Below are 18,678 nucleotides of genomic sequence, written 5' to 3'. Positions count from 1 at the left end.
TACGAGCAACACCGAGCGCTGCTGCCGCTGGAGCAGCCCCGCGGCCGAGCCGGGCGGGCGGCGGTACCGCCCGTCAGGAGGAGGCACGCCGCCGCCACACGTGCGGGGGGATGCCGGCTGACAGCCCCGCCGCCCGCCCCCGGCCCGGCCGCTGCTCCCCGCTCCCCCAAGAGGGCGGCCCGGGCCGGCGCGCGCTCCCGCGCCGGCAGCCACAACTTCCGAGCGCCACCCGCCGCCGAGCGCCCCCTGCGGCGGCGGCCGGCTCGGCAGCGCCACCCGGTGGGGCAGAGCGGGCACGGCGCCGCCGAAGCCCGTCTCCGCGCCGCTGCCGCACAAGGCCCGGCCCAAGAACCAAGAGACAAAATGGCGGCCGCCCGCGGTATCACGTGACCCCCTTTGTGCCTTTCGGGGCCTCGTCGAAGGCCGCCGGCTACCGCGGGGCGCGGGCTGGGGGAAGAGGGGGCCGCAGGAAAGCGCTGGGGAAGGGTGCGGTAAGGGGCCGCCGGGCTCGGCGCCTTCCCTTCCCAGGTCCCGTCCCCCCCCCCTCCCGGCGGGCGGGGAGAGCGGGGAGAAGATGGCGGCCATTTTGTGCTTGCGCAGAGGCGAAGGTGGGGGCCCCGGGTGCGGGGGGGTTGGCGGGACCCGGCCGGGGGGGGGGGGGGGTCTCACGTACCGACTCCTCTTCCTTCTCCATGCCCGTGGGCATCTGCGGCACGGCCCGGTTAATGGAGGCATATTCGGCCAAGTCGGGCAGGTCCTCGCAGCGGAAGACGGGCAGCGGCTTGGACGCGTCCAGCGCCCGGGCCCGGAACGACAGTTTGCTCATGTTAGGCGGCGATGGCGGCTCCGGCTGGGGAGGGGGGGGCGACAGCAAGAGCGCTCCGAGCTGAGAGCCGGACCCCGCCGAGCGCTCTCATGGAGGGACCGGGGCTCCCCCGGCAGGGCGGGGCGCACTCCGACACGGGGCCCGGCGGCGCCGGCTGGCGCGGCTGGGCTGGGCGCTGGCTTCTGTCCTCCGCCGCTCCGGCTCCGCTCAATACGCCACGGCCAACATGGCGGACATTAAACCTCGACTGGCCGCCTCTTTCAGCCAACCCCAGCGCCACAGCCATTCCCACACTGCATCGCGCAGGGGCGCGGGCACAGCGCCGCCCGGGGGAGAGCGCGCGCAGCGCGGGCACGGGAGCGCGGGCTCGGGAGCGCGGCCGAGCTCGCCGCGGCCGGGCAGCGGGCACGGGGCACCGCTCGCGGGGGTGGGGGCGCAGCGGCTCCCCGTCTCTCGTGGCGGGGCAGGAGGGGAGGGCCTGCTCCTCGGCGTGCTGTCGGGGCCGCTCCGCTCGCCTGCCGCCGAGTTGCGCCGGGGAAGGCGCGCTCCGCTCCTACGGGGGCAAGGCGGTTCAGCCGGCCCCGGGTCCCGCCGCCCCCCGGAGGGGCAGCCTGCCCCAAGGAAGAGCGGCAGCGCCTTTCCCTGACGGCCTCTGCGCGACGGGAAGCCCGGGGAAGGGGAGCGGGAAAGCGCCGGCCCCGACCTTTCCGTTCACCCGGGGGCCGGCCGGGCGTCGGCCCGAAGGACAGCCTTGCCCCGAGCGCTGAGCTCACCCCGGCCCGGCCGGGCGGCGGGGCTGCCCGCTTCGCTTCGAGGGCGGCGGCCTCCGAGCAGCGGCCGGAGCGACGCCCGGCGCGGGGGTCCGACTGCGGGGCGGCCGCGCAGCCGAGGAGCCGCCCAGGGAGGGGGCAGCGCTCCCCGCCTCAGGGCCCGGCCCGGGCGCCGCGGCGGGTGGCAGCCCCTGTCCCGGGCGCCCCGCGGCGCCTTCGGGAGTCAGGCGGCACCCGCTGCCCCCGCCGCGCCCGGGCCCTCCCTGCACCGCGGAACCCAGTTCGCATTCGTATTAAATGAAGGAGACGCACAGGCACCTCCCTGAAAACGCTTAGCACGGCCAGAGGCGGTCATCTCCACAACGTTATTTCTCGGAGGCGTTCAGAAACTTGGTCCGGTAGCGAAGTGCAGGCGCGTGAACTAGTTTAACCCTTGCCTGGATTTAAGTTACGTTACCCGTTCTAGCGAACTCGCTACAGGCAAAGGTTGGAACTAATGTGAGCATGTCTCATTAGGTAGCTCGTTTACATCTCAATGATTCGATTAAATTGGTGCAGTATTCTACTATAAGAGAAGGGTAGGAAATTTGGAATCTCACTTGTCTCAGCGATATCTCCACATGCCGCCCCAGGTCACCACAGCCCAGCCATAATAAAAACGTCAAAAAACGTCTCTCCCAGGCCCTCGCTAGAGCTGTCTAGTTAGGGAACACTTCACGTGCTTATTATGTATGTTATGTTCTTGCATTAAGTAATAATGTAATTCTAGTTCTAGAGTTAAATAAATCCACCTTCTTGAAGTTATGTTTGCTTTCATTAAAAATTGTGGTTTGTTTGACTTTTAAGTATCCCTCTACTTTTAAAGAAAAATACTGTAGTTTTGTGCTGTTATATGAGAATCAGTAGACAGAACTTGTTCTTTAGTACATATTACTCCTGGGAAATAGAAATTTCAAAAGTAGGACATAAATGTAACAAAAGCATTAGAAAAGCTTTAGTTTGCTTAGTAATTTTTAAAATCTGGTATCTCTATAATAGAAGAAAAAGCCATTTATTTTTTTAATAGCATCACCTCTTTAATAATACCACTCATCCTCAACCTTAACCACCTCCTAGCCACTGGATTAAATACTGCTAGATATAGTTGTTAACAGCAATTTAAAGCCAACTATTTGCATGTCTAACTTCCCCATAGGTCTCCCAAACTGTTTCACCTGCAAGTCATTTAGCTTCACAGCCTCTCTGGGACAGGAAATTATATCTGTATTGCAAACGGGTAATGCCGTGGAAAGCAGCTGCTAGGGAGAAAGAGGGGTTTTTTGGTTTGGTTTTTTTTTTTAACAGGAGGGTTGATTTGCTTTGAGGGTTTTTTTGTTGTTTTGGGGGGTTTGTTTTTTTTCTAAAGGAGAGTGGCATGAACTAAGGAATATCATTGTATTCATTTGTATTTTGGTAGTTATATCGGAACCAAACGTTACAAAATGCATACTGCTTTTTACACTAATTTTAAAGCTTAATGCACGTGCGAGCTAGAAATAGTAATCCTAAAATAAACTGAACATAAAACTACAGTTTTCCACAAATACTGAATAATTTAATTTATCCAACTAACAGACAGGTAAGGTGATGACAAAAAAAACCCCACCAAACCACCCAAACAACATGCTCTCATAGATTGGCTTTGACCTAAAACTCTAAATGAAAATTAAATACCTGGCAGCTAAGCAAAAAATAAGCTATTAAATAAAACTCTCCACTTCCACTGATGAAAGAAAAACAATACAAATGAAAAGCAAGTATAGAAAATATCCTGAACGATAAAGAATATTCAAGTTTAAAGTTATCCTCAATTGACCTTTGCATTTCTAACCCTACCACAGGCTTGCAAAAGTGCAGAACAAGCAAAATGGACAATAGCATTTGGATACAAACAGGACAATATGCATTAAGAAAGAGTTTTGGCCTGAAACTCTTGGACTCATCAGCTTCTAATGTTTTGCCAACAAAATACATTGCATTTAACTGTTTTGTAGAAGTTGATTAGTTCTCAAAATTACCTAAATTAATTTGATATTAAGATGAAAAGTGTGGTATTTGAAAACAGTGCGACATCAGCCCTAAGTTCTGTTCTGTAGAAGCGGTAACAGGAAAAATGTAAACAGAGAGAACATAAACAGACTGATGTTCCTGTTTTACCTTCCTTTCAGTTAGGATATGCAGATATATTTTGTTTTACCATTTTGTAGCATTTACCAACATGCTTACATTACATTTGTAGACATCAGTGCTGCACTATGACGGTAGTTAATGTAAAATTAGTATGTTTTGCATGATGACCAAAATACTCTTTGCCAGCTCTCAGTAAAAGATCAGTGAGTATAAACTCCTTTGTTGTACCAAAGTGCTGTCTGTCCATTTTAAAACCTGGATACTAATGAACTGTGATGTAACTGAAATATAATGAATACAGCATTTCTAACTACTGGGGTGGGTGGGTGTACAAACCACTGAAATTAGATCTTTAACACTGGAGGCATTTATTTCAGGCTCCATCTTTTTATGGTCTCAAAATACTTAATTAAAATGACAAGCTTTACTAAAATGAAATAACTTTGTATACCAGCTATGTAAGTGGTAAATTTCAATATACATTCAGAGTACTCTATTCAGACTGAGCATTAAGGGCAGAGATCCAACAAGCCTGAGCTGTACAGCTACAGAAAGGGATCTTCTGTGTTATCATCTAAATCAGGTTTGTGAAGCGCAAAAACTTAACTTGCTACTTTGGTTTGCAAGTTCCATGTACCATTTGACAAGGTTTTTTATAAATTTTAGCATTTATTTAGTTTTGTGGCTTAAAACTATTTCAGTAGTTTCTTTAAGCATGAGTTGTAGTCTTCTGAACGTGGGTTTAATATTGTCTACCAATGGCAATCATAATCACAAAATAGCGATGCATAAAGGTCGTATAGATTAAACTGTGTGTCATCTGTGGTGTTTTCTGGAATCAAGCAACTCCATATTTTAAGTGTATAAGATTCTAGGAGACAGTTGTTTGACTTCTAAAAAACCTATTTTCTTTAATATATTCTTGGTTTTGTTTTTTATATTAGTTTATCTCTAATTAAGTACTTTATTTCAACCTTTAGCTCCTTTATTTTATGTTGCCTTTATTTAAAGGCTGGTACTACATATATGAGTTTTATATTGTTCTGCTTTTAAGGAAAGACTTTATTTGAGAAAATAAATATCCACAGCAATATGTAGTGTTATACTAACAGTGAACATTTGATGTCATTCCACTCTCCAGCCTCATTGGAAGGGGATAGTGTTTGTTTTTGAGAGTTTTTGAAGCTGTCTTCCTACCTTGTCTTTCCCCCCAAAACAGATACACTGGAATACAGAATCAAACTGGTATTAGAAACCAAGTACATTTGACTCCTTACACACATTCATTTTTTTTAGCCATACTTTTCTTGTACCTACTTAAAACTTTACCAGACAAGAATTAAAAGTAGAACGTTAAAGGTAAAACATTTCTCACTTGCCAACTATTTAAAAATAGTTTTTACGTACAGAAGTTTTTACATACATAATAAAGTATTTTCATAAACTGAGGAATATGCTGAGTACATTAAATGATACACTAACTTGCTTATTCATAAATATTTGCAATATTTCATTTTTCTCACTCTGGGAATACTTAACACCCTGCTTCTCTTAATGTACAGCTCACTAATTCATTGTTAATTTATATAGCAATTTTGTTGACCTGGTTTTTTGCCTTTTATCTCCATAAATGCTGACTACTCTGAACTGATAAAAAGCATCACTGGTGTCTCCTGCCGCCCTCCCCCCCCCCCCTTTCAATAATCACGTATTAAGAAATGACGCGTTATGAAGTTACTATACTTTGATTTCTTTCCCTTACTCTTAGGGTATTTGGAAAGATGTAGGTGGCGCTTTTGTTTTGTAGTAAGCTATTATGGATTCTGTAAGTATATTCCTATTTGCTGGTGATGCTTCTGTTCACATTTGCTTCTCAGCTATCTATTTTTTTCTTTATATTTTGTAACATTAGATAGCTGTATTCTTTTAGATCATCTCAGTGAGCTACCTGGAGTTTGAATTAAAATGAGGTAAGTGTAGGCAAATATGACATTAGAGGTTCTTCATTATTTTATAAAATGGCGCATTAGACTAGTAAGTAGATGCATATAGAAATTATCTTAACAGCAGGAAGATTTCAACCATAAATGAACTGATGTAATTCATAGTGAATTTCACCTTATTTGCTGGTGTCAACTTGTCTGTTTTAAAAGAGATAATGGAACTGTCAAACACTGAAAGAGTTCAGACCCCATACTACAAAACCGGTGTAGAACACATTTGTGGTAACTTCTGCCACTTTTTTTAAAGATAACTTAGTGTTTCATAGCTTTGGCATCTCAAAGAATGGGCTGATATATTCACTTAAGTTATTTTAGGTGTTCGTGGTTGAGATGTGTTAGGTACTTCTCAAGGCTCTTCCCATGAGACTATCACTTTCTCATATATTGCCTTTGTTAACAGTATCAGTTTAAGATACTGTGGTCCGGCTTTCTGCGCTGCCATTTGTTCTTTCTCCTCTCTAGCTGCACTGCCCCTTCATTTGTATCAGCACCCTTGCTCATGAAGCTGCACCAAGTGGGAATTTGATCAGATACTTTAACAACTCAGTAAAAAACCCCAACTACATAAATCAGAAGCAACTTAAAAAGAGCCATGCTAGAAGTTATATTCCCTCACTAGCTAGTTTACTGCCACTGCCCTTTTCTTTCACATGATACAGTTTGTGAAGGCTACAGAATATAGTAGTCTGGAATGATAAAACCTGTGCAAAACCATGTGAAAATGATCAAACTGTATATGCAGTTTAATATACACTCAAAGCAGTAATACACCATCATATGCTATATATAAAAACCTTTGCATACAAGACTAGTGTCTAAACTAGCCTGTAAAGGAAGGATTTCTTATTTTCTTTCAGACTGCTAACGTATCACTTCGTATGGGTGGGGCTTTACAGTTTCAAGTACATCTATAACAGGCAACATTTTTCTATATGAGTGGAAGGATTTTAATGCTGATTTAATGGTGTAGTCTTATTTGGGGAATGGGTTGCCAGCCATACATATTCAACAGTAGGTATGCATACTGGATGAGTCCAGCATCCTCAGGGAAATTAAGCTGAGCCTCAAAGGCATTATGCCAACGAGCTACATCCAAAAGAGGAGGAAAAGTCACTAGCCAGCAATTCTACTGAGAAGAAACAAAGCTGAGAGAGAAGCAGCAAAAGCTGTTACCACATGTCTACTTTTGCAGCTGTAGCTAAGCTCTTAAAGATGGTGGAGGCAGCTGCTTCCATAGGAGGTGCAGAAAGACTGCAAGAACTAATGTCTTAGGATTATTATTTTACAGACTCAACCTCTGTCCCAACATCACCTGTACAGATAGGAGCCCATTTTGCCTTTCTCTTACCTAAAATGTATCTGAAGGCACTAAGGGTTTGTGGGAGTTTTTTAGTACTGTCAGAAAGGAATTAGCTTCCTTTATATAGCTTGTTCAGGAGATTTAAGTTTGTATGTGTATAGGGAAAACACATAACAGTAGAAGCAGCTATTCTGTTAGATATAGCAGTGAAAAAAAGATAAAAATTGTATTGAGACCCTTCTGTATGGAAATATATCTTTCCCTGTTTAAGTTTCAATGGATCCAGAATAGTTATCCTAAGAATTGTAAGGGTTAAAAGACAAGTGATTTCTGTTTCTTCTTCCATTTCATTCCATAATATGTATTCCTTCCAAAATATTAGGTTAGACGCACCTTGAATTCTTGCTTTAGTAATCTTCTCCAGCAACTTGTTTCACAGAATAATCTTATAGGATTAAGTAGTAAGAGAGACAAAGTTTTAAGGAGTACCCTTTTGCAAAGTTAAAAAAAAAAAAAGGGGGAGTGGTGGCCAAAAAAAAAATGCAGAAGTTTCTGACTTCATGCTCCAGGTTTTTTTAAAACCTTTATCTAAAACATTTTCTATTCTGAAATACAAGACAATAATAATATTAAAATCAATTTATTCTTTTTTCATGCTAATCACTCTAAAACATTATGATAAACAACATTTGAGCTGGGCAGACAGGCTAGCCACCTCTTACTTAGGCATGGACTTCTGCAAACATTGGTTTATAACACATGAATAATTTCTGAGTCAAGTGAGGTTAATCACATGGTTATGCATTTCCAGTAGAAGATTTTTGCCCTTCTGCTGGCTCTTATCCTTTTTTTTGCTGGAAATGCAAAGGATCAAGGGGTTTTTTTTGGAAGCCAAATACAAACAAGAAAAAGTAAACAAAAACCGAATCAAACGCAGCCAACCAACCAACAAAACTCAAACCAAATTTACAAAGTCTCAAAAGTCTCACATCCTCTTGCCAATGCAACTCTTAATTCATTAATCAAAGAGATTAGTCTAGACTACTTTTATATTCTGCATAGGATAAGGTGAAAGGCTAGAAATGTAAAACAAATCGAGAAATTATTGTTGTACATAGATCCGTTGTACATAGATGGTAGGCACAGTGATGCACACTGTCCTGAATCCTTCAATTGACCTTTTTTTCAATTAAGCTAGAAATAAACAAAAAACCGCACACCACAAACACACACACCGCACCACCACATAAACCTTAGGCTGCCACAGTGCTCACACACTAAGCCAGGATAAAGGACTAAACTGGGGACAAGCTACATTCTTCTGCATAAATTTAGAAAGTTTACTACTACACCATCAAATGCATGGCTCTATGTATGTGCAAATATATAGCATATTCAATCTAGGTAAACTCATATGTTCTAACTTTTAAAATATTTTTTAAATAAATAATTAACATTAATACCTTCCACTCCCAAGACAGGATTTCTATCCTGCAAGTCAATATCTCAAAATTGTTTCAAGTGCTTTAGAGTTTCCTGATGGCATGTTCAAGTATTTGCAAAACTTCAGAATTGCATTGCTGATGTTAAATAATGTAGTTATAGTCTGTTATCTACTCTATAATGTCAAATGCTTTAAATTGCAGTTTCTGAATCAGAACGAAAAGTAGTATTGTGTGCTTGCCTCTGACAATTCAGAAAAACATTGATTTATATCTAGGTAGGAATTATCTAAGCTTCAGAAGTCTTTTGGTGCAGAAAAGTATACTTGCATCTTGGAACGAAGAGGCATTTCCTGATGTGTGTGATGCATATAGAGTAGAAGTAGGGGGTGGTCAAGATATATATATATTTATTTTTTTTAATGTGTTAGTGGAATATACCTACATACCTACAGTATAACTAAACTCTTATGAATTCCAGATCAAGTTAATAGGATTGTATTATTAAGTACTTAACACAGGCTATACCACCTCTACTTAAGGTAAATAAATTTCTCCAAAGAAAGGAAAAAAACATAAATAGATCAGCTTTTGGATTTCAGAAGTCTGATGGTATTAGTTTGCAAGCACACAAAAATTCTTTCAACCTCACGTGGATTTCTTTACACTACACACTGTATTTTGAAATATACTTCTAAATCGACCATGACAGGATGTTATAAAGATATTGTCTCCTGGGATACAAACTAATCATGATCGTATTTATAACCAAACACTTCTATAAACACTTCAGAAAGCTCAAATAATATTGCTGTATTAGTGGGAAAAAAAGCTAATTAACTAAGTTTGAAAATACATATCCAGCAGAAGAGGCTAGATCTGAATACTGAACTGATCTGGTAAGACTGTTTTTATTTTATATATATATATATATATATAATATATACACACACACGTATATATATTTGAATGATAGAATCAGGCATAAAAATTAAAAACTTTGTTTGGTTTAACTTGGAGAAAATACATTTTCAGAGGTTTTTTGACATTTAGAGAATGAAAAAAACTTGCAGGAGGTGGGCAGATGTTGAGAGGGAAAGTGTTTTTGTTTAGATGGAAATATGAAGTTGTCCTGAGAAGAAAGATTGAGAAATCATATTATATAATTTTCTCTATGTCACTAAGGTAAGTGGGCACAGAAAACTCAATCTGATGTGATATCACTGGCATTTTTTGCATTTTCTTCCTCCTCCCAGCCCCCCCCAAATGAAATCCTCAAGTCTGCTGTAAGGGCAACCTGAGAAATACAACCAAGTAGAAAGCAGTTTTCTCAGATCATTTAGAGTACAAGCAGTCAGGTCTTTCAGCCCCTCACCTCTCTCCATGCAGACACTCCATTTTTATTCTCTTATTAAAACAGTGCATTTTACAGTTGTTTTGTAGTCAATGGGCTCGCAGATAAGTGATCAACAGAAGGTCAATCTGTTATTTAACTTGAAATTTAGACAAAATATGTAAATATCTATAATGAAAAGCAAGAAGGGCTTTGAAAAACAGAGGATGTTGCAAATAGTTAACAAAACATGGCCCTGAGGGAAGGAATAGACACCATAAATATGTCAAGCTGGGGCATAACAAGATAAACTCAAGGAGAACCAAACGGTCAATGAGACCAAACAGAAAACTGCTTGAACTGTGTGAACTCTCCTAATCAGCCTAACTAAAAGATCCACCCTCGAGCCAAGGAAGCCCCCTACTAACAAAGCCCCCTCCCCACAGAAAATGCACTGTGAAAAAAAGAATGCTGTACCTCTAAATGGAGACGAGGCTCCTAAGAAACAATGAGAATTGTGACTAAATGTGATTGTAAACAATTGTTCAAAGTGTATAAAACGTTTGACTATGTGTTTAGAGGTGTGCTAGCTTTGTAGATTTACCACCTAGCACCCACCTCTGCGCAGATCCAGTAACTGATACCTTGGCTCTGTGTACCAGCCTGGCTCCCTGCACACCGGGTGACCAGCTCCGCTTGTGAGGCAACAGCTTGGCACTTGATCTGCCCAGGAGAAGAGGACAAACCACTGTCGTTAACACAGGGCCCTGTGCACAAGCCAGGTGCTGGTCACGAGTGCCAAGTCTGCTGAAATTCATCTGATTTGTAAGAAAACTCAGGAAGAGTTAGCACAAAAGGACATGACCTAAAAAGCCGGGGAGAACGTACAAGTCAGGAAGGAGAACAGTTTCTCACATTCAAGTAGCTCATCTGAAAGTCTGCTTGACTAGAGCTTCCAAGTTCCACAGATTCCTGCATTACCCAATTTTTAACTTGGAAATTGATTCAGAGATGACAAAAGAAATCAGAATACTTTCTTATGGAATCTTCATTCATTCCGTGCAGAGTCATGTATTTTTTTTCCCTCTGTTATACAGCATGGCTTCTCCTTAAAATATGCTAATTGTGGCACTTTTCTTGAATTTTAAATACACAATCACATTGTCTAAAGGCATCAAGATATTCTATATCGTATAGATAGGTACCTTTGAGACCATCACAACTGGCATAACTGCTCTGCATTATAACATTTTAAATTAAATTTTGTATTTTCTTAAGAAAAAAACTCTCTGAACCAATTCATCCAGGTAACACGCCCTATCTATACCTGGCATTACAGATGAAAAGCTATCAGGTAAAATGACCCTTTGAAGAAATTATCCTTTCAGACATCAGGTTATGGCAGCACCAAGATTCCTAGTAAACACATACAGGACCTCAAGGATGCCTGTAATGCTGAAAGGCACAGATCTGAGTCACCTATTCTTTTACTCTGAGCAAACATGGAAAACTCTTTTATTTGTGTTAATCAATATTCAGGATGTACACACCTGTGAGGCCAGGGGCATCTTGCATCCATTTAGCAAGTTTCTTAAAGATCTGAAGGGGAGAGAGGATTAAAGAGCTAACTTTTCATTGCCTAAATCATGCACAAGTTAGTATAAGTAATCATTGGGGCATGGGATTTATCTGATTAAGTAAGAACATTCACATCTGAGCTAGTCATACTAGGCAGATGGAGATCTGATCAGGATACTCAGTGAAGTTTAAAAGCTGGTTCATATTGCAGCAGAAATCCAGTATTTTTTGGTTGGTTTGTTTGTTTTTTTGTGAGGGGACTTTTTGTTATTAGTTTTTTTAAAGGTGTGATTTACTTGACCTGTTTCTTCTCAATGACTATGCTTACAGATTTAACAATACCCATCTAAAGTATGGTGAAGCAAGTTTTACATCAAGGGTTTACAATACAGTGCTTCCAATTTATTCAGAAGCATAGTTTACTGTTACACCATGAAGCATGAGTTAACACCACCTGACAGGCTCATTACCTAGTTATCTAACCATACACTTGTAAGCACAGGTCCCAAAGAAAAACCAAAATGGAACCTGACAAGAAGTGGACTGCCCTGGAAGGAACAAGTCCTTGATTCTGCTCTTCCTGGGGCTTCCTACATTTTGCATTTAAACATTATTAACTAAAAACCATGAAACAGACCTCAGAGCAGGGATGAGATCCGACCCGCATTTTTCCCTCTTCCTCTGGGAATCCCAGTGCTCAACACATTGTAATATCTAACTCCTTTTATCTTTCCCTAGCTAAAGTGATCCAGATTGTCTTCAACAACAGAAGATGGACAGTCAGCCTCCCATCTTTTGAGACCTTTTGCTCCAGGTTTGAATTCCCACAGACTGCAGAAGGCCTAGCATTTACAGTTCTTGCTATTTTTACTGGTGCTCAAACCAATAGACACTGGCATCTGTAACTACTGTTTTCTATTGTATGGTATTGTATGCCGTTGAGCAACTTTCCATTTACCGTCTGGGCCCTCTACAACAGCATCTCAACTCCCTGCACAACTAGTGAAGACTAGTACTCACATGCTATTTGGCAGTTCCTATCTCTTTCTGTTTGACAGAGATAAGCAGAAAGAATAATTTTTAGCAAACTTACTTACTTTTTAAGCACTGTCATACCTACTTTAAGGGTCAAATTCTGACCACCGATTTTAGGCTCTAGCTATTATCAGTAGGGAATTTACGAAAAAAACCCTTCCTATTAAGGAAGTTTGTAGTGTTGGTACTATCTTGCTGCTGGGGCCAAGGGACGGTCGGGTGGTAACACAATATCCTGGAAACATGACTTAACAAAGGATCTAAAGAAGCCTATGGGAGCTGAAGCCACTGGTATGCAGTCAGTCATATGTGTCCAAGGCATACTTTGTTGCTCAAAACAGCAAGCCAGAGAAATAATGTTTGAAAGCATTGATATTTGCCCCTTGACACCCCCACCCCCACCCCCCACCCCTATATTTACTAAAGCATTTAAAATCTAAGATTGTCTCAAGGATTTGGACCTCTTCACTATAACATGAATTAACTTCTCAAGCTGTTTGATAAAAGAAGAAAAATATGAGGAATGCTAAAAGGTGGAAGGATGCGCTAGCCATGTGGTTGCCTCTGGCATATAGGAGGTAGAGCAGATTATTTCATAACACTGAAAAGCCATGCAAATACCAGTCTGGAAGAGGTGAGGAGGAACCTAACATTCTAGAAGATGAAAGTCTGAAACGAGCAAGAAATATATCATCCTTTGTTCACAGCTGGGAAACGTGACCCTTGAAGCAAGTTTTCAAAAAATTATTAATCCCTGTAACTTGATGCTGACGTGTGATGTGAAGTACTACAGATAGCAAAGTCATGACATAAGAAAGGTGAGAAACAAGACTATGTCACAAGGTTTAGAACATAAAGACACCTTTTCACCCCATCCTGAAACCTTGTTGAGTGTTGGATCAAGGAAATAATAAACAGTTTAGAATCCTCAAAAGGGAACAGCCAGGAGTCCCAAACGCTAAGGTACGTTATCACCATAGGAAAATAGAGAACACAGTGATATATGAGTGAATGAAGCAGGAGTTATGGCTTTCGTTTGAGCCAAGTCACAAATAATGTTCTTTTATACCACTAGCACACATCTGGGGAACTGTCTTCACATTATTATTGGCTAACTTTGGAAGCTGGTTAAATCTGCCTGGGATCTACACATCTGCGCTTCTATGACAATTTTAGACAGAGTGCCATCTTTACCCTGTGCCTCTTACTTGAGTACATAATACTAGTAACATTAGGAGCAGGAAGAATGTCATGAAGGCACACAGAGCATTTTGGTCAGTCAGGATGAGTTAAGATCTTGGAAAAGATTATTTGGTTTGCAGTAGGATGCTATACTTCAGATAGTTTTAACCCAAGAGAGCCAAATATCTTTGAAAGGTGTATGAAGTCTATATGGAGTTTCTAGGTAAAAGGGAAGCTATATTAGGAGAAAAATATATTAGTTTTGCCATTTTAGAAAGGAAGGGATATATAGGCGACAAAATGAAGAAACCCACAAAGAAAGAAAAAAAACCCCACGAACCACAAAACAAAAAACCCTTATGTTTTAGGTCCTGGTATTCCACAGACAGACATTTCAGAAGGAGCAGAGCCGGGAAAAACACAATCCCAACAGACCTGCCCATCAGTAATGACTCTTCCAGGCATTTCTGCACAAGATGCAGAAGGTAAATTAGTTGCTATTCAGCTCTGAAAGGATGCTAAATCTTAATCCATTCTTATTCCTTATTGGCAACACATCTGCTGGCAACTATTTCTTGTTCAACAATGGCTCAGAAAGGAAGCAGGAGAGAAGTGAGAAAACTGCTGAATTGCAAAACAGCAGCATTTCACTCCTCTCTTCTTATGACTTCCTGGTAGTAGTAAGAGCAGACACTTTCATCAGATGCAACATCAAAGTTGCAAAACCATAACCAATGTTAATGAGTAGCCCCAGCTGAATGAGAAAGAGAAGAGCAAGTGTGAAGCAAGTTCTGTTCAGCATTCTTGTTCTTGCTGACTTTACTGAGCTAGAAGCTGACTCTGAGCAGCGACATCACAAGTAATCAGCTCATTCATGGCCTGTGTGCACAGGCTGCAGTCACAAGAAATCATCACTTTCATAGTCCAGGATGACAAGAGGAGCAGAAACATGAAATTACCTTCAGCTTATCATTTGCTCAGTACTGTTGTCTATGGGTGAGCAAACTGAATGTTGGTCTACATGACGTAAAGAAGAAAATGAAAGTTGTATCAGAATTACTCAGATGTAAATAACCCAGTGATTGCCTAAGATTTATAATCATTGTAATAGATTCAATGATTGGCTCTACTTCCAGTGGCATAACCCAAAATTCCAACCTTGTGACCCAGTGATCAAGTCTCAGAGATGGAAGATGTCCAAAATCCATGTTTTCTAAGAGGGTCCATATCTTGATACTTGTTCTCAAGACCTAAGAGTTGTACCAGGACACAGAAGATGTAATGGTCACATTGCACTGTCATAGGCCAACAGCACTCTATGCTCTAGCCAAGACTTCATAAAAGCACATCTTGTCTGACACAGAAGAGATGCTAAAAGCTGACTGCTCTCTTGGATATTGATGTCTCTTACCAGAAGAAGGTTACAAGATATATTTACCTGACAGAAGTAAATTTTACCTAAAAAAAAAAAAAAAAAAAAGAGAAAGAGAAAAAAGAAGAAAAAAAGGAGACAATTGCAGGTATCTACTTGAAGTTGTCTTTCAGTTTCCATGAAATAAAGTAACTTCATGAGCAAACTTTCCTTAAAAACAAAATCTAAATGCATTTCTGAAAAGTCAAATGCTGATGAGAAAAGACTGTTTCAAACTGTCTAGCATTTCTCAAATTTATTCTTTGAAAATAGTGAAGACATCGGAATGTAAAACAGATGTAAAGGTCTCTTAAATTTGTCAGTTTCATATCACTCCAAAATAATAGGCCCATTGATTCCTTAAAAATGTGCTACATTTAATGTTAAATTTATTCCCGAACCTGTTGAGTTTTCTAATATATGCCTAGATCACAGGCTTGACTATGTCTTCCCACCCATCTTCTTAGACCATTAATCACTTCTGTTTTCTTAAGCATCTAATATGGATGTTAGCAGAAAGCCTTCTAAAACATTTGCACTTAGAACTGAGGTGATCTGTAGGTTGTAACAAAAGAAAACGACATATATTAAAATATATATATATATACTTTTATAAATACATGGAAAACACGAGCTCCACTTAGCAACAGGAAAGAAAAAATCCACCCACCTCAGGTGAATCCTGTTACAATCTGAAGGACTACGTGAGGTTTTCCCTTTACAATCCCACCATCATACACAATCCAAACTCCTACAGACCTCCACAAGAAATTTGCACATGCAAGCACACGAGCAAGAGGGACCTTACGGTTTAATAACTGGCGGTGAATATAACCTTTAACTTCACAACAAGCAAACAATGGACTAGTTGCACAATAAATGTGTACACCAAAGCCTTCCATATTGTATGCAAAAATCATTTTAAAACCTTTTATCTGCAGCCACTGTAAAATCATTTTGGGGGTGGGGCCGAAAATCTCATTACTGAAGAAAACTGGTCTCTAGGTACAGGATTGGGAAAAAAAATAATAAATTAAAATCCGCTTCATTACACAAACCAGTGAAAGGGTGAGGTCATGCCTGTTCCGGGCCATAGTTCATGGAACACTACAATTTTTCAGAGATGCGATTCAATCGTCTTTCTAACTAATCTGCGGTTACTTTTGATACAGAGAAAAGGAAAAGATACAATAGATCAAACCGTGCCCCACCTTTCTCTGCCTCCCCCCAGCCAGGGACACAAATTGTTTCGGAGCGCCGCAGCGCCGCCAGCACCCAGCAATGCAAAACAAAAAAGATCTCCCACCGTGTGAAAAAAAAAAAATGCGCCTAGAAAAATGCCCAAAATTACAAAATGTCTCCCAAATGTACCTTCCTGGAGGAAAAAGAACAACAAACAAACCACTTATTCCTGCCCCCCTCCCCGCCCCAAGAAAAAAAAAAAAAAAAAAAGCCGAATGCCAAGACATCTAAATGAAACGTGGTGAAATAAGGACCTTTATATAACTAATGCTTTCAGCTAATTGCCACAAGAGCGCTAATTTGTAAATAAAAAGGTCGCTGTTTAGTAAGAGACATAACTTAATATAAACCCTGTTATGTCAATCTCCACCTTCACCATACCAAGGGCAGTTTCCCCCCGTACTTTAGACCAAAGTAATCCATCAAGGGCCATCACAAATGGCATTGTAAACTCTTTTAGCCACGACCATATAGCAGCGACATAATATGCTTCTTAATATATTAAAGCTGCGTTATATTTATAAAGACAGTCATATATTTGGTTCTGGATCCGCTTATTACTCGGTAAAGAAACCCTCCAAACAAAAAGCCAGAACCAAAAAAACAAGTCCATCTGGAAAATATCCGAGTTCTTACAGCCTTAAATTGAGCTGAAATTGCTGTTAAGCTTCGCGTGAATAAAATTTTAAAGAGGAAACAAAACTGACTTCAGTAATTGTCGATACTAAGGAGACACTGTTGGGTGGGATACATGAGATCAAAGCTAAGAAAAATACAAGGCTACGTTTTGTTCATCAACACAAGGAAAACCCTCCACCGCACCAATACACGCCAAAAAGACCGCAGCAACAAATATTTTTGGTTAAAACCACAAACTTACCTTCGGAGAAGGCAGTCCTTGCAAAACGGCTGTAACAATATGGACCGCATCCTCGCGCTGCTACAGCCAGCCACCTCCATGCTGCAAAGGGCTCCCCGAACATCCTTAAAATATTTCGCAAACGCAAAAAGTGGTGAGACTTTTTTCTTCCTTTTTTTTTTTGTTTTGTTTCTTTTTTTCTTTTCTCCCCCCCTCTTTTTTTCCTCCCCCCGCTCCCCGTCACCCCCGTCAGGATGGCCGGGCGAGGAAGGAGGCGGCTTCCCCCGGAGCCTGCGGGCGATGCCGGCGGGCGCCGGGCGCCGGGGCGGGGGAGCCCCCGCTGCCGCCGGGGTCACAACTTTGCCAGGGCCGCCGGCGGCTCGATGGGCTCCGCGGGCAGCGGCCCCGCCGCCCCCCCTCCCCGCTCCCCCCCGCCGCCGACCGCCGCCACCGCCGCCTGGAAAAATGCAGTGTGCCATTTTACACCCGCCTTTGAAACACACAGGACCAAAGTCTAGCGCTGGTTTTCGGTGACACTGCAAAACTACGGCTCGCTCCGCGCAACCCCTCGGCCTCATCCCTCCCTTCAGTGACAGAAGCCGCCTCTTGAGAATTAATAAAGAAAGACAGCTGGAGAAAATAATTCCGAGACTTTGCCGCTCTCCCTCCCCCCGCCCAGCCCCCACTCCTAACCCCGCAGCAAGTTTCTGCAGCCGAGCGCATCCCTCGGCCTCTCCCCGGCGGGCCGGGCGGCCCCGCAGCCCGGCCCGCCGGGGTCCGGCAGCCTCCCAGCATCTAGAAAAGCCAGTCATGCCTGAAACAAAATCCATGATTCCTGGAAAGTGGAGACTCTTGAATCCAAACAAATACTCAATGTACTTACAAATAGAAATACCTACCTTATGAAAGAACTAAATTAACACTAAATTCAACAGATACATCCGTTACGGCAGGAATAGTTTTTCCATAAATACTGTTTTAAAAACCCCTCCTTATACTGACTGACAGAATTCTACCATGCTGCCCACAAACAAAATGGCTGTGGCACTGAGTTTTTCGGTTCCTCCCACTGTGCCTCCCCCTGGCCTCCAGGAAGTGGTAGAAATCCAAAATAAAATCCGCACGAAAAGTACAATGCATCGCCTAAACTCCGTACGGCACCCCCAGACATCACGGCTAGTAAAGCAGATTTACCAACGTTGTACTTTCTCGAGGATTTTTATTGTTTTTTAAAGGGCATCAATCACTGGGAATTTACATCACTGTGTAATTCGAACTTCCTGCTTTACATATTTATAAGGTCTTTCACCTATCTTGGCAGGCTTTCAAATTAAGTGGGTTGGGAAATCTGATGCTGTGGCTCTAGTTTGTGAGCTGAGTCAGGTAGTCCCTGCTGGAGCAGTGCTGTGGAAAGACGGGCAAATTCGAACGCTTTCAGTGTTCAGGGCAAGATAAAACCACCCCCTAACATATTACAGTCTCCTAAGTGAGCATGTCTGAAAGGTCTTTCCCAACCTAAATGACTCTG

At 42.4% G+C, this 18,678-nt stretch overlaps 1 protein-coding gene across 10 annotated transcripts in view; it reads right to left on the bottom strand.

The window, feature by feature from the left end:
* The window catches only part of EPC1 (enhancer of polycomb homolog 1), a 68,046-nt gene extending 49,841 nt beyond the window's left edge, over window positions 1–18,205 (bottom strand). For 6 of the 10 annotated variants that reach the window (XR_005104214.1, XR_005104215.1, XR_005104216.1 and 3 more), the window contains exon 1: window positions 674–826. Coding sequence is in view for 5 of the 10 variants with exons in the window: in XM_037387361.1 (XP_037243258.1) it covers window positions 674–826 (153 nt within the window). In the remaining 5 variants the exon portion in view is untranslated. Of the gene's footprint in view, window positions 1–673; window positions 1,107–17,171; window positions 17,357–18,049 lie in introns of those variants that run through there. The other 4 variants (XM_037387363.1, XM_037387364.1, XM_037387359.1 and 1 more) reach the window with 4 other exon arrangements.
* Between the last annotated feature and the right edge of the window lie 473 nt (window positions 18,206–18,678).

The sequence above is a fragment of the Falco rusticolus genome, chromosome 4 (genome assembly GCF_015220075.1).
Source record: "Falco rusticolus isolate bFalRus1 chromosome 4, bFalRus1.pri, whole genome shotgun sequence".
Lineage (NCBI taxonomy): Eukaryota > Metazoa > Chordata > Aves > Falconiformes > Falconidae > Falco > Falco rusticolus.
Note: the sequence above shows the minus strand (reverse complement) of the source record. Positions and strands in the feature narration are given on the sequence as shown.